The 27736-nt window shown below is 41.9% G+C and overlaps 1 protein-coding gene across 1 annotated transcript; it reads right to left on the bottom strand.

Moving 5' to 3' along the window:
• Positions 1-9355: 9355 nt before the first annotated feature.
• Positions 9356-16161, bottom strand: BHLHE40 (basic helix-loop-helix family member e40). Its single transcript, XM_063291610.1, has 5 exons — positions 15738-16161; positions 15436-15505; positions 14869-14976; positions 13920-14043; positions 9356-12449 (listed from the first exon to the last, which is right to left on the bottom strand). The coding sequence occupies exons 1-5, from the start codon at positions 15815-15817 to the stop codon at positions 11599-11601; spliced, it is 1233 nt and encodes a 410-aa protein (XP_063147680.1). The 5' UTR covers positions 15818-16161; the 3' UTR covers positions 9356-11598.
• Positions 16162-27736: the final 11575 nt, after the last annotated feature.

The raw sequence follows: 27736 nt of genomic DNA, 5'->3' as shown, positions 1-27736 counted from the left end.
AGCTTGTCCTAGCTGTCTGGGAAGGTTGCAAATAATGATCATGTGACCCTGAGATGCTGCAACCATCATAAATATATGCCAGTTGCCAAGCACCCGAATTTTGATCACATGACTGTGGGGAAGCCGCCACAGTCTTAAGTGCAAAGACTGGTCATAAGTCACTTTTTTCAGCACTGTCGTATCTTCGAATGGTCACTAAACAAATGATCATAGTTGAGGACTACCTGTATCAAACATGTGGTAGCTCTGTGAAACCACCACAAAAATAGCAATCCTTCACATTTGGAGTTATGCAGGCATCAGCATCATATCATGCAGCAGCCTCATGGCTCATTTGAATCATGCAGAAAATCCACACATCAGGTGTTGAATGTTAAAAGCTCCACATCAGCACCAGTTGCTCAGTAGGTGATGTGGAGGTTTTAACATTCAACAGCAACAAAAGTGAAGTTGCACTGATCCAGCAGATATGCTCTGAATGTCCCCATTTCATGTCTATATTTGCTTTAATGAGTGGATCCATCAATAATGTTCTTTGCTATATACAGCACATGACTGAGATTTCTACTGTGTAAGATAATAAGCTCCTGACTGAAGCCATTTTCACTATGAATATACAAAAATGCCGCAGAATGGTTGCTCTTCTGTGTCCCTCCCTCATGTACGCAGACTCACGATTATTCTTGTTCTTTCGATGAGGCTGACATGAAACTTTTGTCACCTGGCTAAGGGTTACCCAAAGCCAGTATCTTGTTTCACAGGGTCACCATTTCTTGACACTGATGGTTTCAGTTACATGGCCTGAGAGACGGAAACTCATTTTACCTGAACTGGCAGAACGGCCTTTGCTGGGAACAACCTTCTGCCTGTAGTATCCAGGGCCAGATAGAAAGCATTGGTAGTGCTTGAAGAAACAGTGCTGGTGCAGCTTTCATTTTCCATCTCCTCAAGCGCATTTCTCCTGAGAATATATAAAGGCCTCTAATATCACTTCAGTTAACTGTGAGAGGAGAAGCCAACTTGCAGCAAGATTTCTATTGCTTTCTTTTTTCTTGTACTGAGGCAGCTAAAGTCACAATTTTCTGGTTCATTCTAGGGCTGCTGGCCCCAAACCCTCCATGACAACAGAGTTCACATTTCAAAGCCTCTTCTGTACTAGGACACAGTTCAAGGAATCTTTCAAACCCCTGCAAAGACGCTCGTCACTTGTCATTGCATGCTTTAGAGATAAAGAGGCAGCTTTAGGGTGGAAAAAGAGGTATGTGTGTCTGTGTGTACACTTTGAGAGCCCTCTGCAAACATGTTTTATATATGGTAAGCATGATCCTCAAACCTAACACATAAATCAGCCTTTCCCAGCCTCCCATTAGCAATAGCACACAGGCAGCCTCCAAACCGTTTGGGGGCAACTCCTGGAGGTTTTTTAATCAGTGAAAGAGTTTTTGGCCATTGGGAGGCAAAACAAAACAAAGCCTAAAAAGCTCCAGTCTAAGCTTAACATAGGTTTACAAAAAATGCCCCGATGTCCGGCTCCCCAAAGAAGAAGAAAGAAACTCTACATGCATTCCACAGTCCCAAATCATTTTGCAACATGTCCCTCCCAGCATGCTCCTTGTTAAAGTCAGTGCCTGGCCACCAAAAGATTGTCTACCCCTGCAGGAGATTAATTTAGGACCTTGGTCGGCACTTAAGATAAGAAGCTTCTGGAGCACATGACTAGATTTCTCCTCCAGGAAAACAGCATCTGCCTATAGTAGCTTCCCAAACAGATGATGAGAGGCTAAAATTATGAGAGCCTCTCAATTACTGCTGAATTTCTCTGGACAAGAATACATCCCGTTTCTGAGAAAATGCTTAAGGTTACAGGGGTAAGCATAAAATGTCAGACCTGCACACTGTGCCTGCCTTTAATCCTACATAGGGGGCAAAACAATCTACACGAGTAGTAATCTAATGCCAGTCTTTTCTGATTTTGTGGATAAACACTGGCTTTGTGAGTTTGCATGTAGCTACCTGTGCCCATTCTAATATAGCTCCCGAGCTATTCAGAAAAGTGAATAGTGACACCCAAGTTTGTGCCTGCAGGAGAACATATTCCTTGTAGCCTCCTTCTCTGTTTGCCCACATGCTAGGACTAGGGAAGCCTGAAAGAAGCAATAGGAAGGCGATGCATTTGGAATCATCAGCCAGAAAGGGAGAGAAAAGCCCTGGAGGTCTGGAAAGGTGTGAGTTGGTGTGTGTCTATGGTGTGTATAAAAGGGAGAAGCAATCTCAAAACTGAGACAAATCAATATTGCTCTCTGAAGGTTGGAATGTTAGTATGGATGTGGGAGAATCTCCAGGGAGACTTCTGATCCCCTGAAACCCATTTTGTGGCTGTGGGGAAGTCTTTTCTTGCCAGCTGAGACAGGTCATAAAGTTAAGGAGAAAAAACATGGTACTCCTTGGCCCAAAGACTGCAATATGCAGATTTTAGCACAGGAATTTCAACTGGGCCAATCTATGACCACTACCACTTCCACGCCTCTGGACATCTTTGTTGCCACCACCACCCCTCAAACCACTGAAAACACATTAAGCCAATCAGTCCTCCTTCCGGATAATTCTTTGGAGAGTGCAAACTTTGTGCAGTCAATGCCTTGCCCCTCCCTCCCATTTCAAGCTTTATTTCATTATGTGTGCATTGCTCCAATTCTTTCTCCAGTCATTGGAGCTGCAACTATGCAGAGAGCTAGGAAGCCACCAAGGCACTGTTTGTTTCATTTTTAACAGCTGAGAAGTAATAGGGTCTCTGCAAGCCACTCTGGCCACTGATCATCAATGGGGAAACAGAGTCTGGGTTGACCCTGGGACCTGGGAGGCAGGATGCCACAGGTTCTCTCAGTGGTTTAGCAGAGCAAAAAGGAAGTCACTTCAACTGCAGTTTCAAATACATTGCAGCCCAGCTGGAAATAAGTTAGCTCAGCTCATGACCACTTCTGATGCTATGGGAGTGAGAAATTCTGGAACCAGCTTCAGCTGGCACAGAATCCTTGGGTGGAGGTACCCATTGTTTTGTGATCCCCTTCAGTTCTAATAGATGCATACACACATTATACTTTCTTCCCAGTCGAGAATAGAATGTCTTTCCAGTGACTCTCCAGAGACAAAAATTGGCCATTAGTATGTAGGAGCAGTTAGGACAGCATGACCAGTATTCCCACCTATAAGGAGGCACCATGTTGAGAAAAGCTGCATTAAACATTCCCACCTTGGATTATACACCTTCTGCTTTCATCGGTGGTTACATTCCCACGTTTGCTTTCTGCACAGCCCCATGTTCTGTGGAAAGAAAGCATTCATCATGTTGCTACATTCCCAGAAGCTTGCTCAGGGAGCCCTATTTATGGCTGAAACACTGCTGAAAGAGCTATGGCCCTGTTATTCAGTTTGCTGTGCCAAGCCCGCATGGGGATTGGGTTTCTACTGACAGGGTGCCAGGCACGTCTGTTTCCAGGAACCAGCAGCCGTATTTAGCCTCAGGCTGCACATGAAAGACTGGAGTCGGAAACGTGACATTGTGTCAACATTTGAGGCAGGTCAGAGCTGGGTGAGACCATGAAAACAAGCCAGGAGAGGGGAACTTAACACACCCTGTCTGAACAGTCCAAGTGCGAAGGCAGTGTGCAAAGCAACCCCCTCACAAGCTGATAACTCCAGCTGTACAGAGGCTCTTTGATGCTTCCTCCCCCCCCCCCCCCTTCTAATCTGATCCTTGTTTTTCAGCCAGGACAGAGTATACTCACATGCTGAGGATCATTTTGGGTAAAAACTACTTCCTGGCAAAGGGAGGAGGACAGACAGGAACTGGAAGGCAAGTTAGCACAGACATTCGTATCTGCTGAGCTGCTTATATAACAAGAGGGCACTTCTGCAGGATTTTCCATGGGAGGAAAGCAGAGCACCATGCAAACAGCCCTGTGCCTAAACACAACTTCCTTCTGGGGATAAGTAGGGAAGATCTTATTTGTGGGGCAAATCAGAAAAACATCATGGGGGCTTTGGATTCTGAATTAACACTTTCCCAGGCTTACCTGTCAGGGATCTTCAAGCTCACTGTGTGTGTGACTTAGTCTCTAATATAAATAAGTTTCCTTTTATTCACAGAACACCTGGCTACCATGCTTTTTTCAGAATTTTTAATTATGTTCAAGGGATCCTTACTATATGCCTGTTAATCTGTATGGGCTTGGTATCTTCTTGCCCCTGACTCTTCCTTTCTCTGAAGATGAATCATCTTGAAATCACTGCATGCGTTGATGCTGTGATATACCCATCACACTATTCTCTTTCAGGGTAAGTACTGAAAAGGAATAAGAAATAGTAAGCTGAGGAAATTAAAGGCATAGGAGAAGAAATGAAAAGGAAACATAGGTAGATCTATTTACTCCAGTTTCATTGGCTATGGACAGCATACTTTTTATCCTTGCAAACCATCTTTTGTCCATCATTTCACACATTGCTTTTAGCTCTTTAACTTCTTACTCTCCCTTTTTGAGGATCTCATCAGTTCCATCCAACCACTACTTCTCAATTTTCCTTTCAACCCATTCAGTCTCCCTTCATATACTGGTTTGGCATTTCAGTCATCATTCCTTCTTCGTACATGAGCAAACCACCTCAGCACATTTCATACAGGTCACTCACTTTTGTATTCAATCCACATTCATTCATCACCCACTCAATTCTCGACATCATCTCCTCTTGTTTTACCATACACAGATAAGTATTCTATTCCTACTGCATTCAGTTTACTTTTATGTTTCTCCTGAAATACTCAGCTCTCAGTTTTATATATCAGAAGTGCACTTTCATACACAGCCATTTTTTGCTTCTTTGAACAAAATAAACATTCCCTGGAAGTTGCAAGAGGCCACAGGTGATTCACTACTTTTCTACCAGCTTTAGTACATCTTAAAGTTTCTCCATCCATTTTTCAGTATTTACTAAACTTTCTACCAGATGCACAAAATCATCTACTTGTTCTATTTATGCATTACTTGGAATTATTTACTCCATTTTCCATGTGAAACACAACTACCATGATCTTTTCAGATCTCATTCAGTACCCCTAGTGTGTATCAGTACACTAGAAGTAACTCCTTGTTGGTAAGATGCAGGCAACGGTATGTTGGCTTGCAAGGTAGTGTCTAGGAGATCCTAGTTTGCACAGAATAGCATGAGCATGTTGGAGTAAAACTGGACTTTGGTTGCTTTGTGATATACTGATCAAAATGTCCCAGAACCTAGAACTGAATAGTGTGGAATGGTGCATGTGGCATGGATATGACTAAAGCTGGTAGTGTACAACTTTTGTAATGCTTACTGAATAATCATCCCCACTCCTGCATGGGACCCTTATCTATTGTGGAAAAGACCATACACAGACTTTCCTACTTCAGTATAGCAATGCTAACACTGTCTATGCTGGTTTTGCTCCAAGTATGAAGAGGGTAACTGATTAAAGAGCAATCATATATTGTGTTAAAGAGGGCTTACTCCTAGAGAACATTAAATGGAACTGTATTATGCATAGTTCAGTCCTAAGTATTGCTTACTGTTTTCAGTGAAGATATTCCAAGGAATGCTTGGTCCATTGTTTGTATGGGAAGAGTTAATATTATACAGCCCTAGAAGCTCAATGCTGGCGACCTCTCAGGGAGTTAATTAGGCACATGTAATGGCATATATATTGTCAGCATGCTCTTTGACTTTTCCTTCCTAGAAAAGCAACTGTACATGCACAGTGCCCCAAGCATCACCTGTAGTAAATTATAAGCTATTTCCCATTCAAATTTCAAAAGTGTCTAAGTACGTTATGTTATTAGGAACTGCTCTTCCAGAAACAAGTTACAAGGATGACCAGAACTGGGCATGTCATGGAGTTCTCTGAATTATTTATTAGAATTATATCCCACCTATTTTCTGAGATATGAGGGTCTCTCTTAACTTCTGTATCCACAGCAACAATTCAGAAAGCTGGGCTGAGAGAGAATGGCTGTCTAGTGATACCCAGTGAATTCTGTATTGGTGGAGACTTGAACCTGCAAAGACTTCCCTATTCTAATCTAATACTTTTACTGCTACACCGTACTCACTGATACTTTGCTAGAGTCAGCCATGGAATGCTAGTATTTTGAAATCTTCTGAGACAATAGGAATAGTTATTAAAAACGTGAATGTATTTCCGCAAAGAAAAACAACATCAGCACCAACAAAGAAACAGAGGGGTTAAAAATAAATGTGCTGTGTGAAAGAGAATAAGATTCAAAAATAAAATTATAAAATCAATTCAAAATTATCCATAAAATGATGGATGTTGAGCCATTGTTATTTTTGTTATCATTTAAAGCATTTTACCCTATTCTTCAGCTAAAAAGGTTCGCAGAATGGCTTACATAGAAATATTGCTATTCTTGCCTGTGTGGTGGTGATATATTGGTCTTACTCCACACTGTAAGCCCCAAAAGAGAAAATAAAATGGAATAAATCTTCAAAAATGTGTAAATGAACATAGAAATCAAGACAATGGGGTGAGAGTAATGGGATGCAATGGCTAGGATTCTTTTTTCTCTCTCAGCAATAAGAAGATTGCTAGTATTTTTAATAATAAGTTTTTTTTAATTCTATGCTTAAGCATGGACATATGACACTGGTGAGGATCATCTATGGTCTAGACTACAGCATGTATAATCTCTACCCCATGGACCAAATATCACCTATAGAGATTCTCTATGTGGCCCATGTTACAAGCTTAGTGATATTGCTGAACATAAACTTATTTCTTGAGAATATATCATGCCCCTGTTTATGAATCATCCCTGGAGGATGAGAAAGAGAAAAATGTGTCACCTACTGGGTCAGATGCTGAATAACCAGACCCTAACGGTGAGGTAAATTCATGTTCCAATGTTGTCCTGAATTAGACTTGGGGATTCTGCTTCTGAACCAGTTTCAACCACCTAGACCATAGGAATATTGTTTTCTGCATGTGGAAAGGCAGAGGAACAGAGGAGTGGGCAATTGTATGGGGAGGTGTCTTGCACAAGATGGTCTATTTGGAAGTAAACTAGTGGTCTCCTAGTATTGCTTGTCTTCAGAGCTGATTAGTGCTAGGTATACTCAAATGGAGACTGGAAGTTTCCTGCATTTCAAGGGCTAGCTGAGTCTGTGTCTCAACCTTGTGTGCTTCATACCTTAGCTCAGACTGTGGCAGCCTCTTTGAAAATCTTGACCTTTAACTGGAATAGATGTTGTTGTTTATTCGTATAGTCGCTTCCGACTCTTCGTGACTTCATGGACCAGCCCACGCCAGAGCTTCCTGTCGGTCGACACCCCCAGCTCCCCCAGGGACAAGTCCGTCACCTCTAGAATAGATGATGTTATCTATTTTCGGACGGGAATAAGACTATGGATTGAACTGTTTCCTACTTAGCTCAGTCTGATGGGCCAAGAAAACATGCTGGAATTGTTGTTAGAGGTATGTCTTCTTAATCATGTATACTTGCTATGAAGCATCTTGTATGTATTTTAGATAGGTTGGAACTTGCCATGTTGATCTGTGCATCTGTAACTTCCAGCTTTGATTACTTTTAATGTGACAGGTGTGATTTGAAAGCTTCAACTGTGTGGAAAGCAGTTGCATATCTTTTAACAGCAATGGACAGGCAAGTCCTTCAATTTCACCAGAAATCTTTTGCTTTTGGATCACTGATGACTTTTTGCTTCTGAATCCCAGGAGCCTGAGGCAAACTTTGAGTCACTGCCATATCAAGACTTCAATTTTTTTTTTTTTTTTTGGTGCCTTCAAGTCAGTATTGACTCTTGGCGAGTGCCTGGATTAGTCCCTGCAGTTTTCTTGGCAAGATTTCGGAAGAGGTTTGCCCTTGCCTCCTTCTTCCTAGGGCTGAGAGAGAGGGACTGGCCCAAGGTCACCCAGCTGGCTTTGGGTCTAAGGTGGGACTACAACTCATGGTCTCCCAGTTTCTAGCCTGGCTCTCTCTCTGATTAATAGAATACAATAAATTATAAGGAAACCAAAGTGTTTGAAATTAGCATATAAGGATTTCATTTCTGAATACTTAAGTATTTAGAGGTAAGCCAATGGAAAAATTGGCTTCTCATTGAGGTAACTAGGAAGATCTGCTAATGTGATTGCTCTGCAAGCAGGAGCTTGTCCTGCTATCATTCAGTGGCGCCACTATTTGGCACAGAGGGGGATGGGCTCTGTCTTTTGTTCCTTCTGCAATGCCTTCACTTTCCCTTCACATTTAGAAGCAAGGAAATGCCTTTAGGCCAAAAATGGTATATAGGGCAGGTTCCAGTACCACATAAATTCATTCTGTAGGGACAATGATGGCACAAACAGGATGACCACTTGTGTGTCACCAAAAAAGCAGAAATGCAGAAAAGACAGTCAAGATATATGTAACATTTTATGGATAAATGTAAATTTAGAAATAATTTAAACAGAAATATAATAGCAAGGACAGTAACCCAAGTGAATGCTCAATCTGTTTCAGGTGCCAAAATCTGATGAGCAACTTCTTATGTCTTTTATATTTTCCCCACTTAGATTGGAGTTCCCTTTAGAAAGAGTGTCCCGTTTAAAAAAAAAAGGATGACACTGCATCCCATAAATACCTGGCCAAATATTTCATTCATCTTTGAAGGTCATCCTTTGGGACCCTCTGTCAACTGATGTAAGGTAGGTGGTAACAAGGGTGAGGGCCCTGAGGGACTCAGCTTGTGAAATTATCTCAAGGAGACATGCCAGGTGTTCATATTAATCCTTGACATCATCCTAAAATCTTCTTCTTCTTCCGGGTAAATCGTGAGACATCTAAAATAATGTCTCATTATACTGGGATAGTATTTTTAGTTTTGTTATAATCCTTCTATTACTTGATAATCTTTTTTATTACTTTTCCTATTTTAAATAATTTTGTAATTTGAACATTGGTTATGAGGTGAAATAGAAACAAAACTATACATAGGACATGGGGCCACTCTAGTCCCATGTCTTTGATTAGAAGAAAAAAGGAGCAGGGAGAAACGTGACAGATTCTAACAATATCAACCCATGTGGGAAACTGACACGCAGTTCCTTGGTACTAGCATGAGAACACGGATATCCCATCTTATCACCTCAACTGACCTCTTGTCCCATTTAATTCAGTGGAATTAAACTAAAGTTGGATTCTGGATTAGGTTGCTTTTCTATTCCTCTACAGCATCAGGCCCTAGATACAGCTACTTCCATTTCATTATTACAATCAACAGGTTCTTCAGACACAAAGAGGAACAAGAACTCAAGTTCCACAGGAAAATAATTTTATTAAGTATTTTTTAAACAACTACTTAACTTTTACTCTGATAAAAATATTTACACTATACCCACCTTCAAGAAGGTTCCAAAAATATAAACACTCTATTTCTCCCTAGTGGAAGAACAAGGCATTCCCCTCCTTAAAAAGAAAAACAGGAATACATTCATATTTCCCACTTTCTTTGTACTCAAGTAGTTTTACAAATAATAGACTTCTGAAACATATAATATGTATATGTACACATTTATAATAGATTTTACAAAGAAAGGCAACAACTGTGTACAAAAAAAATGTGGTTTTTCAAACCAACAATAAAATATAAATGGTCTAACACAACCTGTAATTGAGCATAGTGCATTTTAGCAGTTGGTGCAATAATGTAAGGGGAAATCATAGGACGGTATGGCTTTCTGCATTTCTCAAAACAAATTATGGTGGATTTTTCACCCCTGCAGGATGTGTTCCATCTAGGGTCAATTTACAGGCTGACACTTTTTTATATTGTGCTGTGTTGCTCCACTGTCCATCTCCCAGAGAAAGGCAGACATCTCTCTTCCACTGTCATGCTCCAGCAACCAATATGGCAAGCAGTAGGCAAAGAGCACAGCCCATGACTCACAATTCATCCCTGGGAGTGGCTGTGGTTCTTAAACTACAAGAGGAAGCCCCAGAATATCACATCTGGTCTGTCCTAAAATCCCACATGCTTTCAATACCACGTAAGGAAGAGAGTCTTTCTCCTTACCGAGAGAATATTGCTCATCCAGTTCTTACAAATGCTAATCCACTTTCAAGAGTCAGCCTTAGCAGGAGATTCTCTTTTTAAAAATGCTTCACTCAACATATGCAGGGCGAAGGATTCCTCCAACCCACATGGCCCTAGCCAGAAATTCCTTTAGTTTTGCAAGAGAATTTCTGTACCACCCCAATTGAATGAGTGTGGGTGGAGAAATATGATGCACACACACCCTCTCATCTCCGCTCCCCCTTGTCCAGTTTATGCTACAACTGAGAACATTGTCTCCGGTTCTATTATTAAATGCTACACCCAGATCTCTGCAGGTTTAGGAAGATGCTGAAAGGGGAGATTTGAAATGGCTCTGGATTTGCAAAACTGGTCATGTGAGGGGCTACCACCAGTTATCTCAAAATATTCCAAGTAAGGCCTCTGTTGTGTCAAATTATAACATATTTTATGTTGTTGATTTAGATACCAGTTTCCATTGGTGTTTTAAGAATGAAATTATATGTTCAGCTATCGATATGAAACCACTTTAGAACAGAAAATAGATTTGATTATTTTCAGGTAGGACACCACCTGGGGAAAAACTGAGAACAGAGTAGACAATACTACTAATACCTCACAACAGACTTGGATCCAGAGTAGCATCCATTCCCATGTCAAAGTAGCAGCCTGATGACACTTTATGCTAGTCAGAGGTGGATCAGTATCTAACTATCGGGGTAGACATTGTCCTTTCCTAGTGAATATCCCAGAGAGTCTTGTCCAGCAATTAGGAGAAACAATGTCTACTATAAGGAAAAGGGGGTATATGGACTATTTTTTCAAAACGGCCGCCCCACAGCAGTACCCATCTAACAGCTCAAGCTATACAAAACTTCCAGACAGCATTTAAATGGGGGGGAGGGACTATATTCAGCAAAAATGGGCAAGAAACTAGTCTCAGAATCTCCCTGAACCACTTACTGTGCTTTACTAGCCAATAACTGCTACTAGGATTCATAGCAATGAAATAACAGACGTGTGTGAATCTGGATGTTAAGTTACAGATCTCAGACATTAGTGGCACTGTAGGCTAGGGAAGCCACTGTATCCAATTCTGATTTTTTGACTCTCTAGATCATTACCTGAAAAGTCCTCATCAGACATACCACATTGTTCTTTCTGCACATTCTCTAAGTCTGTTTAATCTTTTCGTTTTCTTTCACAGCTTCAAAGTATAATCCTAGCTGATTTAAGTTGTTTCTCAGATAGCTGAAAGTTAAAAGTGTATTTAAACACTATTTTAATATAACAGTCACACACACCTCTCCTCTTTATAACTAACTGGGGTGCATTTTTGAAATCTTTTCTAGGACTTGGGCTTCCGTACACATATATGATATCCCCCCCCCTTTAATTCAGACTGTTTAGAATGGGGACAAATCCAAAATAATTTCAAACTCAACCAAATGGGACAAAAGGTCTCAAGAGAAAGGCTCTCCTTGTTTAGTCTTTGGTTTCCAGATCCAAAGGAGACATCTGCTTCAAAGCTTGAAGCAGAGCAGTAGAGTCCATGGGGGAATGGGATGGCATAGGCGAAGGGAGTCGATGAGGCAATAGCAAAGGAGAAGACATTTTCTCTGGGTTCATTAACCCTGAAAGTGCTGCAGTAGATGTTGGGAGGCTTGGATACAAGATCGGCACAGAGGCCGGATACCAACACTTCTCCAACATAGGCAGGTAGGCTGTTGCTGAGGGAGGGAAAACATAAAAAGGCAAACATAGGGGAGGCTGGTGGGGGTGCGGACCTAAGAAGCTGTTTGGGGAACTGCCAAGCACATTATTATTAAAATGGTCTTCATCCTCTGACATGTCCATCCTGGTCCGTTTTGCTGGTGGATCCTCATTTTCTTGTTTAATAGAACTGATTCTCTCTTGGGCAGCATACTTAAGCTCCATGTCCTTTTTAAAATACTGTGGATCAGATTTAGAGTCACTTTTTTCTAGTTCACCCCCATATCCACTGTCTGTGTCTGTGTCGCTACCACTCTGCTCTCCACTGGAGTGGGCAAAAGTTCTCTGGATCACAGGCACACAGTTTTTCCCATGTGCCTCAGCAGCTTTGGTCAGAGAGGCAGGTTTCTCTGTAAGTTTTGGGGTGGCGTCTCCAGGCTTTCGGCTGATTCCACTCTGCAGGGCTTCTGCCATTCTGTGCAGGTGGGTCATGAACTGAGAGGATTTCAGTTCCTTGGTGTTTTCGTGCTTGGCCAGGTATTGCAACACTTCTTTGGCACACATCTGGAACCCGGACCGAAATATCTCTTGGCTAGATTCAAGACTCCGTGGTGGCAGCTCATCTGAAGAGACATCAGCCAGAAATTAATCTGATATACCAAAAAGGTTCAGTAAACATGAAAATGTCATGCAGCCTTAAGTAGGTATATTTACTGAAAAGCCAGTAAGTTACCATGGTTTCCTTCCAAGTAAGTCTGCACATGGAAACTGCTTCAGAAAGAAACTTTACTTTAGTGGGTTAATTTATCTGAGCCCCTATGGGTGAAATCCAGGTTTCACTGTACTTAATGAGAAAATTATCACTCCACTGGAATTTTTCTTCTGGTCCAGCAAGAGCATTTAAAATCCAGGTCGGTGGGAGAAGCAGTTGAAAGAAATTGGTTCTTTATCAGATAAGACTCCAGTTAACAGGTGAGAATAGGATGAAAATAAAGTGGAATGGAAAGGAATCCTTTCTAGGATCCTGTCTTGTCAGATGTTTTGTTTCTAACGAATGGGAAACTGAAACATCAATGAGGACCTCAAAGTACTACAGGCTTCAACGGGAGCAGGCACAAATAAACTTAATTACAAGCAAAGCAGCCTATTACACTAACCCCTTGCAATTGCACATTTTGCTTAATGTTTAAATATTTAGACTATTTCACTGGATGGATCTGCCCCTTCTTATGGCCTTTCCTCAACATTCCTGCTGCCAATTCACAGGACTATAAAAAAGGGCTATCCACATATTGATAGTGATTCATGCAGTAAGCAATCCTAAATGTGACAGAGGTGACAGGGAGCACTTGGCTCAAGAAGTTATTCTTCAGAATATTCCCCTCTCCTCAATTCCTACAGTGTTATTCCATCTACTTTGTTGTTACATCTAGATATGGCTTACAGGAGGAATTACCACTGTTAATGTGGACAGCCTCTTTATGCTACGGTAGTAGTGTTCAAGCAAAGGGTTCCTTCAGCTATAGAAGGAAATACTGGGTCAAAATAGAGAAGAATTTAAACTTTAAAGCAGATGTTCCCAACTTGATGTTCTCCCAATTAATTGGGACTGCAACTTCCAACCAGCATAGTTCAGAAAACTGTGGGAGTTACTATCCCAATATATCTGGAAGACTGCTTTAAAGGATAAGAGAAGTACAGGATGAAGAAGCAGGCTTAAAGAAATAGGAAAGAAACATCTTGACAGTTTAGAGCTGCAATAACTAATCCAGGTTTCTAGGCTGCTGGAATATTATATAAGAAAAAGTCCTCCTCTCAATCTACAGACAATACATGGCTCAGGGGCCCAATCTTTTTTTAAAAAACATTCATATCTCAAAGAACTCACCCTGAATGAAAAGAACAGAAGTTCAAGGTGAAAGGCTGCCAAGTTTCATATTTCTTTCTCTTAAAAAATGAGGCAAGGATAAATTATAGATCCTTTACTGTGAGAAGTTTTGTTGAAATGAGCCAGGCTATTTCTTTTCAATAGAGGATTTGGATTTGAAAGGCATCTGTGACTATAGGAAAGGTGCTAAAGACCAAGTACTCACCAGCATGTAAGCCTTTCTGGAGAGCTATGATCTGCTGTTGCTGCTGTTCAATGAGACTGGTTAATGCTTTGACATGTTTCAAGGTAAGTTCAAGAACGACAGCTTTTTCTAAGTGTCCTAAAGTCTGAGAAGAGGAAAGGAGTAAGTTGGTCAGCTGAAGGAAACAGAATGCGGGAGCAGTAGGTACAGGCACAGTATGGGAGGAAATGGGCAGGGACAGAATTAAACATAGCATAACGTTTCCCAATGAAATCCACTTTTATTCTGATGGAAAAGCTATTTAAATCTATACTGTGAATAATAATTACAGTAACAGGAGTTACAGTTATGTTTATATGACTATTTCAGGCAAAAAACATGGAAGGAATAAAATAATATTTTACATGTCTCTTTGGCTGTTTTGCAGGCACAATGATTGCAATTTAAAAAAAAAATCCCAAAATACAAAGCCCAAATCAGAACTCATTTCTCAAATGAAAGCTGGATCATTTAAGTAACATTTCCCTTATTTATTTTAAGTGTGCAGACATTGATTGCAGTCCTATCTTATCACAGACACCAAAGAGGAAACCTGAAACTTTAGTTTGAAATTTTGGAGCTTTTTGATAAATTAGAACATGGAATCTGAAGCAACCACATAGTAACATAGAAAAAAGGGTGCAATCAAAGCTATCCAAACATTCCAAAATAAATCCTGGTCTCCTGTCAGATTGAAGGTATTGTATGCTCCAAATCACGCAAGCAAATTCTTGAGAATTACACTGGCCACAAAACAAAGTAGGGATAGGAGGCACAAAACTGCAATGCTACCCAGGCACAGCCCTCTTCACTTTCATCTGCAGTGACCTAGGAATCCACTAGATGGCACTTTTATCCATACCAAAATCCATTAAGCCCAACCTCTCCAAAAAGGAAGAAGAATTTGGACAGTGGCCAGATTTTCACTTACTGTAAGTTTGAGATGTTCTGGTAAAAGATCTTTCAGCTGGGCAATGCATTCATTAATCCTATCACGCCTTTTCTTCTCAATCAGCCTGTGAGGCAACTTATAGGTCTCCTGAAAGGCAAATTAGGAAGGGGAAAAAATGGTATCACTCAGAATTGAACTGGTTTAGAACATCCGTTTCTAAAGGACTCTGAATAAAAACTAAATTTGAATGGAAGAAGATGGAAACTTTTTTTTTTACAGTAGGAAAATCTGAACCAAAATACTTGTGGGAGATAATTACCATGGATATCCCCAGGAATGTACTTTATGCAACACTTCTAATCAAATGGTTTTTCACAGTATGAGGCTACTACGATCATGTAATTTTATTCTCCAACCACTTCTATCCTGTACCCTCACTCCAAAGTTGCACATTCTCTTCCCAAAGCAAGCATTGGGGGGGGGGGGGAGCTGTCCCTCTAAATCCCCACGTCCCTTTATAGTAGAATCTCAACTGTGCACTAAAAGGGGGGCAAAATTGTTCACCCAAGATAGGAAGAAACAGAAGCAAGAATGCCTCGCATTTACCTTACTGTCGTCCCCTCTTTTTAACCCTCTTCTGGGCTTGTAAACTTGATACATGTGAGCAAAGTCCAACCTGTTGATTACAACAAGAAAAAGATTTTTTTTTAAAAAAAGGTATTATTTTAGCTCGCCGGATAAGAAGACGAACTTCCCCTTCCCCCAAGGCCAGTGCAGTCGGTAGCTGTCCTCCAAGAGAAAGTCTTCGAGTTCCCCGTCCAATTCCGTGCAGCTCAATCGGGCTTGGGAAGCGATTTCACGTGAAAATCAAAGCCTGCCGTCGGCAACCTTTCGGCGCGCGTTCTTACCCGGACATGTCACTGTTCTCTAGTGCAGCCAGCTTGCCCAGACAAGCGGGAGGAGGCTGAGCGCTGGTGATCCTTTCCATGGGGTTTCGGCTTCTGCGAAGGCTCGCTTGGCACCTGGCCGGCCGGAACAGCCCTTCCACTCAAGGCGAAGCCAATGAGAGACCGGGATCGCCTCCCGCCCAGTAGCAGGACCCGGGCGCGAGCGGGGGATGCCGAGGGCTGAGCTGAGCTAAGTCAAGTTAGCGGTGGCGGCGACTGCTCATGTCCACCCCGGCTATTTAGCGGCGCTCGAGTGGCGGCTGGAAAGGGGTGCCCTTGCGCCGGCGAGCTGAGGAGTAATTGGAAGGCTGCAGGCTGGGTTAAATGTGAGCGAGGGGGTGGAGGGGAGCGACGCGTTTTACCCTGTGACTCCAGGCACGTCTGGCTGCTACCGGAGGGAGGGACGAGCATCGCCTCTCCCGCCCTCATCACATGAGCCTCACGTGTTGGCCAACGCTCCAGCCTCTCCCCTCCCGGCCACCCAAGCAGGCGGAGGGAAGCGGCAGCCGCTGCTGTCGAAACGTGATGGTGCGATCCCCCTCTCCCCCCGGCGCCCGGCTCGCCGGCTGACGGGAGGGTGGGTGGGCCTGCGCGACGTGCGTTATCGCGAGGCCGGGAAAGAGGGTAGGAAGCGGACAACCGCGTGGGATTTCCTCTGGGAGTCAAGTCAGTCTGCCTGCGGCGAAAACCGTCCTCTGCCCCGAGCCTTCACTTCAGGCAGGGCGGATGGCTGTCGTGAAGAGGCAGGTTAGACGTGCTCCTTCTTGCGACGTTTTCGCCGAGAGTCTCCCCGCCATTGCAAACCTCCTTTAGGGGAACCCCATCACAGTAAATGCAGTCGTGTACCCCGCTCTCTGCCTTTTCTTCCCTCCTGTTAGGACAAGATGAGGCTCCCCAAAGGGAAAAGGTGAACGCCCTGGCCCTTTCCTGGCAGGGGCGAGCAGCTTTCAGGTGCTTCAAGGGGCCGCCCCTCCTCCCCCCACCCTTGGCTGGCAGCTGCACGTTTTGCATAGAAAGTGGGGCATGCGGTATCGGGGCAATAAAAGTCTGCAGAATTGCTAGCTGGCAGCAAAGGGTTCCTTTCCTCCCTCTCTTGGCAGCCGCCTGGTGGTCCTCTGGATTTTTGAGGCAAGGTATGGCTTGCTGATTTGCTGTGCCACAAATCCTCTCCCCAAATCCCAGCTCTTGGTGCAGAGCAGGGTGAGGCCTGCTCTCTGGCTCCAGAGGCACCAAGTATTCTGTAGCCCAGCCAGGCAATGCAAATATCCTCCCAGGTTATGCAGTGAATCAGATCCTAAAGTTCCCCCATGGTTATTGTGACAGTGTGTGACCTTCAGGAATGCAGTTCCCTCACTTGTTTTTATCAGGAAAATTATATGGAGGGAAGTGTTAAAAGCCTCGCCCAATTTATGTCTGTCCGATTATGTAGCTCCCCTTTCCAGCCACTCTGGCCTTCAGTGACACCAGCTGAATTCTGAGTTTGTAGTTCCTGGAAGGTGCTGCGTGGAGGAAGCCTTGGTTGAACCATTCATTCCCCGGACCACATTTCCAGTTGAATGAGGATATTCCACCATGCTTTTCCACAGAAATAGGAAGACGAATTATCCAGTGAAGGGCCTTTTTTGGCCCTAAATGACCAGAGACAGGGGCTCATTTGGATTTAATAATCCCCTGTGATTATAAAACAATTCATAGTTAAATCTGTTCAAAATTAGGTAGTCATTCCCAGCCAAAGAGAGAGAGAGACCACTGCAAAGGTAGTTGACATAGCAGGTCACCCTCAAAATTAGCCTGAGTGTAGAATCAAAGACAGTAAGTATTATATACACATTTTTCTATCAACAGATAAAAATGTATCAACACTTCCTTGTAAAGTGGATTACAGTTAGTATTTTGCCACTAATGACCTTACAAGAATTATTTATTTTAAGGCTTTAAGTCAAAACGCTTCCAAAGAGATTTACATAAAAGTACAGAAAATGTTGTATGCCCAGCTCTAGCATTCAGTTTCAAAAACGTATTAAACTATCCACTAGCATGCTGTTCTGCTATCGAGAAAAGCAGCAATTGTATTCTAAAGCAGCACCATATCTGAGCAACTTAAGACAGGGTTCAGACTATTTAATAAGTATGACGCTGGGCACACTTTGGTCACTTTCTGACAGCTCCTGGCACCACACTCTTGATGGATGTTTTTCTGCTAAGCAAAAAAAAAAAAGCAGAAGAAATAATGGGGAAGAAATGAGAGGATTAGAAATGGAATGATGTTGCCCTCACCCGCTTCCCCGTCCTGTCAAATTCTGTGAATGGGGCATGATAATTGCACAATAAAAGCCTGATCTGGAATGAGAAAGTCCCATCAAACTTCGTGGAACTGAGTCAACGTACATCAGATTGAATGGTATTGCTTCACATCTCAGATTCTCCACTTTAAAAATGAAGCTAATACTGACATGCTTCAGAGCTGTTATGAGAAGGAAGAAAAGCTAAACCACGCTAGGGTCTGCAGTGCAGCTTGATATATTTTAAACTCAGGTCTTGTTGGATCCTAGTTTTCTTTTTCTAAAGATGGCAATATGATTTACTTTGGTTATTCAATATCAAGCCAGATATTTGCCATATCTGACACTCCCTCTTGTGAGTGTGCCCTGGACTTTGCCCCAAATCCTGTCCTGATTGGGTCACTGGTTAGATTAAGCACCCAAACAGCAGTTATATATTTGCTGTTTCTTTGCTAAATAGCAGCCATAATGGGAGGACACCCCCATTATGGTATCCAGAGTTGGTACCAGGATTGGTACCAGGGTCTGTGTGCACCAACACGATCATGCCCTGTGCAGGCCTGATCTGAGTTGCTTCCCTCTCCCCAGTGACTTGTGGCTGCTTATCTCACTGAATGGTGGTTTGCTGTATAATCGAGTATTTGATGATTGCAACCAGTGGGAGCAATGGTCTAGGTCCAGTGCCATGTGTAGACAGATCAAATTGGCTGCACCTGGCTTGTGATGCAAGTCTTAACTCATTATTCATACTGAAGGAGTCATTCAGGGTGGAGACGTAGGTGGCCATGAAAATACTTCTCTTTTGGCAGGCTTTCTCTTGGAAATTCCCAGAAGCAACAAGTAAGGAAATAGCTAAGAGAGGAAAACACTGGACCTGGTGGTGAAATCTGTAAGAAGCTGGGTCTGAGCTGAGATATGGGAGCACTGTAGCAGGCCCAGAGGCAAGACCTGGTATACCCGTTCTCAGTGTGCTTGGCCCTTACCTGAGCTCAGTCCACTTTTGTGTGCATAGTCCTTTTCATTTTAACTATGGGTTGAGTGGAAGAACCTATGCAAGTGAAAGATCCTAAGATCTTTATTCAGGGCATCCTGGGTTCAAATCTCTATTTTAGATACCTTTTATTTCAGACCACAGAGAGGCAATTGTGACTTAGCTGGACAATTTGTCTGATGTGGTCTAGGGCATTTTCCTATGCAAAGCTAGAAGGTTAGAGCTTGCATACCAAATCAGACCATATTTTTCAGTCCTTCTCATACCCTTGCAATTCTGCCATTAGATTATGCAGAACACTGTGTTTGAAAGCCATGTGATTCTTGGTGTGCTTGCTGAGAATCAGGATGTAAAGTAGTTGGATAACCCACAAGACACACAAGAAAGTTCCGAGGATAACTCATCAAGAGGCATGAGTTTGCAGCATCCTGTGGATGAACTTTATTTCCATTGAAGTCAGTGAGGTTAATCAGGGAGTATTGCTAAAAGCAAAATATTGGTGATGAAACCACAGGATAGTGATGTGTTCCACTAGGCCAGTTGGCTGCTGCCAAAGTCACTAGCTGATTGAGTTGATGTATTTGAGAACCACATCAGTTTTAGTTCTTTACAAGTCTGAGCCTCTAAGGAAATCCCCATGGAGAAAGCAGACGAAAAAGGCAGGGGATTTTTCTCCTTTTGCTCCCCCCACCCCACAACACACACATACATTTAACGACACCATAGGCATCTGTTTCTCTCCATCTGTCCTCTCTGTATCTACTCCTTCTCACTCCAACTTTCTCTCCCTCACCTCACCCCATACATCTAGAGGTCTCTTTCTTCTCTTCAGTAATGGGACTGATTTAACCATTTCAGATGACTTGTAGACCTAGATTTTTCAAAGGCAACCCCTCCTTTGCTGCCTGGGCACCAGTGCCCTTAATGTATACATCTGGGAGAGTTTCCAAAGCCCTGGCTGTGCTGGGGCTCTGGACAGGAATATGTTTTACTTTGCCTTATCCCATCTTTCCTCATTTAAGCAAAGATAGCAGAACTGCCACTTGGGCAGCAATCATATACCTGCTTATGAAGGAAAAGCCCCGTTGAAATCTGTGATGATAAAATAAAAATACTGGAGCAGTTCTTGTAATTTTTGTATTAATTTTAATCACATTTCTAAGGGTTACTAAAACATTTTATGTTGCCAGGGCCACCGCAAGCAGGTGTGCAAGTTATGCACTGCAGGAAAGCGCTATGACACGGGGGCGCCAAATTAAGTTTTAATAACCAGTTCTCCATTCTGGACACTAACCACCTGTACTCGCTTACGTCAGATTTCACTTCTTCTGAAATGACTGCTGTATATTGATTCAGAGAAACCGTACATATTGCACAATCTGAAACTATCAGTGCCGCTGACATCTTCCAGCGCGCATATTGTTGCACTTCCGGGAAGATCAGCCTAGCAAATACGAGCTGTGCCAAGTCTTCTTCTGTGCAGTGACAAAGGTGCCTTACAGGTCGGCAGCAGTCCTGTATGTTGCCATGCCTTAATTTAAAAAGTAGCTTTAAGTGTCTTCTGCTGCTTTTGAAATATCTACACTACATCTTGATTGTATGTGATTTTGAATCTAGAAATGCTCTGGGGTATTACGTTAATCATGCATTTCTCTCCTACTTTTCATTTTCTCTAAAGTAAATGTAGGACCCTGCACATGCAGAGAGCAATCTTTTTTTAAATCTTTTTTCCCTCCAATTACCTCCTTCATGAATCCTCTCTTAAAGTCTCAATTGACACTAATTAAGGTTATCTTTCATTTTTTTTTAGTGGGTGGCAACTTTTTAAGAAGGAACTGATCAACAGAGAAGGATTTAACCACTCTACCCGATATGTTTACTTTTGGAGTAATTAACATAGCATGTAGTTCAGTCCTACTGTTAATGGAATCAGTTTGTTAGATATGTCTAATTTAGCATGGAAATGGAGCTATTACATCATGCAGAGCCCTCTATTGAAATTTCAACAAAAGTTTGTCTTCACTAATTATATGGGAGCTGAAGTTGTAAAAGAGGTTCTGCTTTCATCCAGCAGCCAATCCTTTGAAAGATTTATGCTTGCAAATGATTTTGCAATATACTTAGCTTTAAATCTGAGGCAAGCTCACATTGAAGTGTTTTGCATTGCTTAGACAGGTTGCCCTATCTGGGGTGTAAAAATCCAGATGACCACCAGAATGGCAGGAAGAGTTTTCTGTATCTTTTTGCTGCCATCTTGTGGTTCTGGATTTTTGCAGCCCATATAAGCTTGGGAAATAAAGAAAGAAAAGCTCTTGTTCCATTTGTTGCCTACCAAAACATTTTTGTGTACCAGCGAGTTTTGCACACTAATCAGTTATGTCCACTATTTTGGCTGTCTCACACTTTTTTCCCTCCAAATGGGTTAGGGTTATTAATCAGAGATTGAGAGTTACCTCTACAAATTTTTGTACTCATACTGTCATCACAACAAGGATATCACACCCATCAACAATATCCATAGAGGACAAAAACTGTTTGGATATGAGATTTTAACACTAGTGGTGGACAGAAAAAGAAACAAGAGCTGAAATAAATGTTTTGCATTAGATTTGGAGAAACAAAACTAGTAGCAGCCAACTAGTCCTTACAAAAGTAAAGATTGCTGAATTCAGGAGAATGCATTTCTAAGTCAGAATGCCAGCAATTTAGGACAATATAATTAAGAGAGCCAGTTTGGTGTAGTGGTTAAGGTAGGTTTTCTTAACCAGGGTTCTGTGGAACTCTAGGGTTCTGTGAGAGGTCACTAGGGGTTCCTTGGGAGATCACAATTTATTTAAAAAACTATTTCAAATTCAGGCAACTTCACATTAAAGAAATAAGTTTCATTCTTTATTTTTAGTTTAAGAACACTGTTAATGCATATATACAGGCCTACCCATGAAACGAATATAATAATTTTGTAACGTCTGGCCTATATTTGAGCCTGAATGTTCCCTGAGGCCTGAAAAATATTTCAAGGGTTCCTCCAGGGTCAAAAGGTTGAGAAAGGCTGGGTTAAGGCATCAGGCTGGAAACCGGGAGACCGTGAATTCTAGTCTAGTCCCACCTTATGCGCAAAGCTGGCTAGGTGACCTTGGGCCAGTCACTTTCGGTCAGTCCTAGGAAAGAGGCAATGGCAAATCACTTCTGAAAAACCTTGCCAAGAAAACTGCAGGGACTTGTCCAGGCAATCTCTGAGAATCGGACATGATTGAATGGATTATGAAAAACAATTTAGGAAGAAATTACCCTTTTCCTATTCAATAAAATAGTTCTTAGGAAAAATGGTCAATATGATCATTCTTTACAATATGTCCTACCAGCAAGCCATTTGTCTTCTCGATGCTGGGCATTCTTTATAAACGTATTAAATAAAGTGAACCCTAGATGGAGGGTGCATGGGACGCGGTGGCGCTGCGGGTTAAACCGCTGAGCTGTCGATCGGAAGGTTGGCGGTTCGAAACCGCGCGGCGGGGTGAGCTCCCGTTGCTCGTCCCAGCTTCTGCACACCAAGCAGTTCGAAAACATGCAAATGTGAGTAGATTAATTGGTACCGCTTCGGCGGGAAGGTAACGGCGTTCCGTGAGTCATGCTGGCCACATGACCCGGAAGTGTCCTATGGACAACGCCGGCTCCAAGGCTTTGAAACGGAGATGAGCACCGCCCCCTAGAGTCGGACACGACTGGACTTTACGTCAAGGGAAACCTTTACCTTTACCTTTAGATGGAGGGTATGTTTACCAGATAAGAAAATGAACTTTAGCACAGAGAATTTGTCAGAGATTTTCCTAATTCCTGAACAAACTCATTCTGCTGGCAGTTTAAGGTCAGCAAATACAGTGCTGGAATTGGAGCAGCTGAGGAGAAGAAGGCTGAAGTTCAAAGGTTGATGAATCACATAGAGTACTATCTCAGTGAAGAAAGATGCTCAGATAGTAAGGTTGCAGTTCTCCTAACGCCGCTGCTTCAGTCACATTCACAGCCAACAAGAATCTGAAGGAAACATTTTTGGGTGAGTATAAATTACATGGTTGGGGTGAGAGTCTTATTCCTTAATTCTTAAATTTCTATTAAAATGTTCCAGCATGCAGTGGAACCACACAGAAAATACTCTGCAGCGGCAGTTTCTTACTGGTTTACTACTGGATATCCATAGGTCTAATCTCTTTAAAAGCTGTAACAATATAATTTAAAACTGGGCTTAAAGATATGTGTTATTTTATTTTATTTTATTTTATTCCTCTTATGCATCAGTAGTGAATTGGAGCCTTTTCCAATCTGATGTGTTGGAATTCCTGGTCATCATGTCTTAAGGCCTTACTGGCTGGGATAGTCGCCTGGAGGGCATCAAGCTGAAGCCCAGTACAGAGTGATTATACCTGCTAGTTACAGTTCTTCAAGGTGACTCATTAAACCATCCACACCCTGAAAGCCACAAATTCAGTGCCAGATTAAAGGGGTCAAAATTACATTTTCCAGAAATACAAAAAGCAAAAGAAGGTTACTGCTGATACATTAATAATAGCTGAAAAAAGATGGAAAGTAAAGGCAACAGAGATAGAGGAAAATTTGCCCAATTAAGCACTGAGTTCCAGAGAACAGCAAGAAAAGACAAGGAGATATATTTAAATAAGCAATTAAAAGAAATTGATTATAGCAATTGAATGAAAGGACAAGATATTTATTTAGGGACATTATGTGTGAGGGTTTGATCACTGAACTAGAGTTAGAAAATACTGCTAATAGCAAAGTCGCAAAAGTTAATAAAATACCAACCAAATTGTTTAAACCTTGCAAAATAATGCAGTTCAAGTGCTACTTCTAGTTTGTAAGCAGGTATGGAGATCAAAACAGTAGCCAAAGGACTATATAAATTTGCATTCTAATACCAAAAAAGGACAATGCCAAAGAACGTTTAGACTAGCAAATAGTAGGAAGATTATGCTCCAGATTTTGCAATTCAATGATACGTGGAATGAAAACTACCAGATATATAATCTGGATTCAGAAGAAGCAGTGGCACCTGAGATTACACCTGAGATAGTGGAAAAGATAATGAACTCCCAAAATACATACAGTATTTTTGCTTTAGCAATTATATTAAGGTTTTTGGTAGCGTAGACCAAAAAATTGTGGATAGCCTTTAAACATGAGTGTTTTCACAGAGATGGTGACTGTAATGATGAAATAAAGGGATGTTTGCTGCTTGGAATAAAGACCATGATAGATCTAGGCAAAATATTAATGTACAGAAAGTTCACACTGACAGGAAAGGTACATGCTGTGAAGACCATACATACGGCTGTTAAATCTGGATTATCAGGTTGCATGAAGAAAAAAAATATGTCTTTCAATTGTGCTGCTTGAGAAAAACCATTGACAATGCTTTGGACCACAAGACAAGCAAATCATTCAATAAGACACTGTTCACTGGAAGCCATGATAATGAAGGGCACTAACCCAAATCCTGTCCCAATTTTGGACACATAATGCAAAACAAATAATTGGAGAAGACCTTTGTGTTTTCAAACATCAAAGGCAACCCAAAAGAGGCTGACAGAAGACAAGGTGGCTATCTCTGATGACGCAAGCCTAAATTTGCAAGAAGTCAAAGAAGCAGTTGTTGGCTGACCAATCTGACAAAATGATATCCATCGTATATCAGATTTCTAACAGAGTCAGAAGCAACTGAAAAACAAATTCATGTATTCATGTGTATGAACTTAGAACTTCTCTTAAATGAAGTGGAAATCTGGTCCTGGAGGACTTTTTCTTGTTTCCTGGAGGAGCGAAGAGTTATATAGAGCGAGCTTCTATCCATCCATCCCCTAGGATAGAGATTTCACTTGCTTGTGCACTACCTTTCCCGTGTTGCCTGGGAGAGAGGCCCTTGTAGTAGGATGGCCAGAGCTAGGTCTCCTCAGCTGTCTCCTTCCCTGGCCATACCTCATCTCCCCATCAGTGCTGCCTCAGAAGAAGTGTTACCAGAGTACAAGAGTAGGTGGGGTTCCCAGTCAGCAGGGCTGCTCAGGCCAAGAGGCCTTGGAGCACTGACTGCCCAGCAGAGCTACCAGACCTTACTGTTCCCAGAAGACCTACAGCTCAGGTCAAAACAAGTTCCAAGGCCTCTTCTTCCTGGAGTGCTTCCTGTGGCTCAACATATACATTAGTGCTGCTCTTAATCCCCTTGCATTGCTAACTAGCTTCCTTACTACATATTGTTGTGGGTCATAGAAAATAACATTTTTTAATGGAAATGTCTGCATAACATTTCATTACATAACAGTAAGATTATAAAGTGTGCTTGCATCAGCCTTGGTTGGCCAATCAGTGAGGAGCTCACCTCTGCTAGGAATCGTCTGTGCCACCAACACAACGGTCAGTGAAATCTGTCAAGTAAGAGCCATGGCAAAAACTGTCAGAATAAGAGAAAGCACTATTACAATACCAGATCAGCTAAGCATAGTTTAAAGCTGCCTCAGGAATGGGCTGCGGATGAGATGAATATCACATTATCTGGGGGAAAAGAAAACCAAATTCGACTTCCTTAAAGCATAGCTTGACAAATCCTTTATTTGGTAGCAGGTTTCTCTAATGTACACCTTCCATATATGTAGACCGTGAATTCTGGGAGTTCTAATCACAACACGTCAAGACACGTCTAGGTTGGGGAAATCTGTTTTAGTCCTGCAGAACATGTGCATGCTCATATTGAATTGCCCGCCTTCCTTCCAGAACAGTTCTGAATTCTGAAACAGCAAGTCTTTCATAAGACCCAGAGACACTCACCAGCTTTTGAGATCACACTTGTGGCATTTCATACATAATTAGATGGTATATTTGCTACCAAGAGTATAGTAGAGCTAGTATTGTATTCTTCCTGCTTCTTTTCCTCATTAATATGTCATTACTGTATAAGGTACTCTAGACATTGCATATCGTATACAGTATTTGCCCAGGGAATTATAATCAAGTAGAGATGCACATGGATTAGAGAGAGTGAAGAACATCAGGAAATACAATCACAGGTAACAAAATGCCAGGCTAAAGTCCCTTCCATACATGACAGTTGTGCCAATTAAAGATCACATTGTAGGATTTGTGGTGGGTTTTACAAACCAAGCCAATTAACTGCAGAAATTTGTAGGTTCAGCTGCCGCTCCAGAAGAAACACTGAAGAATGTTTACAGTATTTCTACTAGAGTCGTGGGGTGGGTGGTGTTGGCAGATGCTGGGAAAGCCTTTAGCCCAGGAGAGGTCAAAAAAGTCACACACCAAGCATTTCTATAAAAATAATTTATTTACAGAAAGCAAAACAAAAACAAAACATATTTAAAGGACTTAGCTCCCTTGGAGCAAGCCTTGCTTGGCTACATTGCCGGCAGAGAAAAAAGAGGAAGTGAGAAACAAGTCTGGGCAGGATCCTCCCCCCCCCCCAGGTGATTTGCATGAAGCACATGAGAGGAGACAATCACTTGCAACCTTTTCACCCGTCCAAAATGACTAGGTACAACAGCAGCTTAATCTGTTAGTAGGAAAACCTCAACACTCCCCTTTTTACACTATAGATTAAGATGCAAACCAATCTCTGACAACTTTATATGTCTTTCCATTCACATTACTTTACCATTATCTCCCCTTTGGTTTAACAGAAAGCTACCATTCTTCTTCCTGTGTTTTTCCAAACCTAGGTTGTTATAATTCCAAGGCTTTTTAATATGAAATGGCTTTTCATGCAGGCTTCAAAATCAAGCCTTTGTTTTTCTGTTGATGTGAACAGCAGCAAATCATCAACATAAATGCACAGATACATACAGCCTTGTTTGTCCTTCATATATACACAGGGATCTGCTTTTCCTTTTTCAAAACCAAAATTCTGCAGTTTTTCATCTACTTTTTGGTTCCAGGATCTAGCAGCTTGTTTTAACCCATAGATTGACTTCTGCAGTTCACAGACTAGATTCTCCCCTTTTTCATAGCCAGGGGGTTGCTGCATGTATAATCTGTGGTCTAAATCACCATAGAGAAATGCAGTTTGAATGTCATAGTGGTTAACTGACATTCCCTTGAGTGCAGCAACTTTTAACAGTAATCTAATTGATTCACCTTTAGTAACTGGTGCAAAAGTCTTGTCAAAGTCTAAATCTTTCCTTTGAGTGAACCCTTTTGCAACCAACCTTGCTTTATATTTTTGGATTTTGCCATCAGCATCCCTTTTCAGTTTGAAAACCCACCTACAACCCAGACAGCGTTCATTGGGAGGTAGATTTACCAGTTTCCATGTTTTATTTTCTTTCAAGGATGCTAATTCCTGTTGCATGGCAGAATGCCAATTTTGTGCAATCTCAGGTGGTAAAGCATTCACTTGTTCTAAAGACTCAGGTTCTGTGAATATGTGAAAAGCCTTTACTGTTTCAGCCTGAAAACATGATGGAGGAACGCCTTTATTACTCCTCTGAGATCTGCGAGGTAATACAGGGCTTAAATTTTGACTCCTATCACTTTCCTGAGAAGCATCTGTCTCATCAGACAGATCTTCAGTTTGCTTTTCTGGTTTAATGTCCTCATCAGGCAAAAGATCACCATCAGCACGTCCTTGCTGTTCTCTTGTGGTCAGATCAACTGGAGAGTTAGAATTTAATCTCCCC

This window comes from Candoia aspera, chromosome 2 (assembly GCF_035149785.1).
Source record: "Candoia aspera isolate rCanAsp1 chromosome 2, rCanAsp1.hap2, whole genome shotgun sequence".
Taxonomy (NCBI): Eukaryota; Metazoa; Chordata; class Lepidosauria; order Squamata; family Boidae; genus Candoia; species Candoia aspera.
This window is presented reverse-complemented; position numbering and strand designations above follow the sequence as displayed.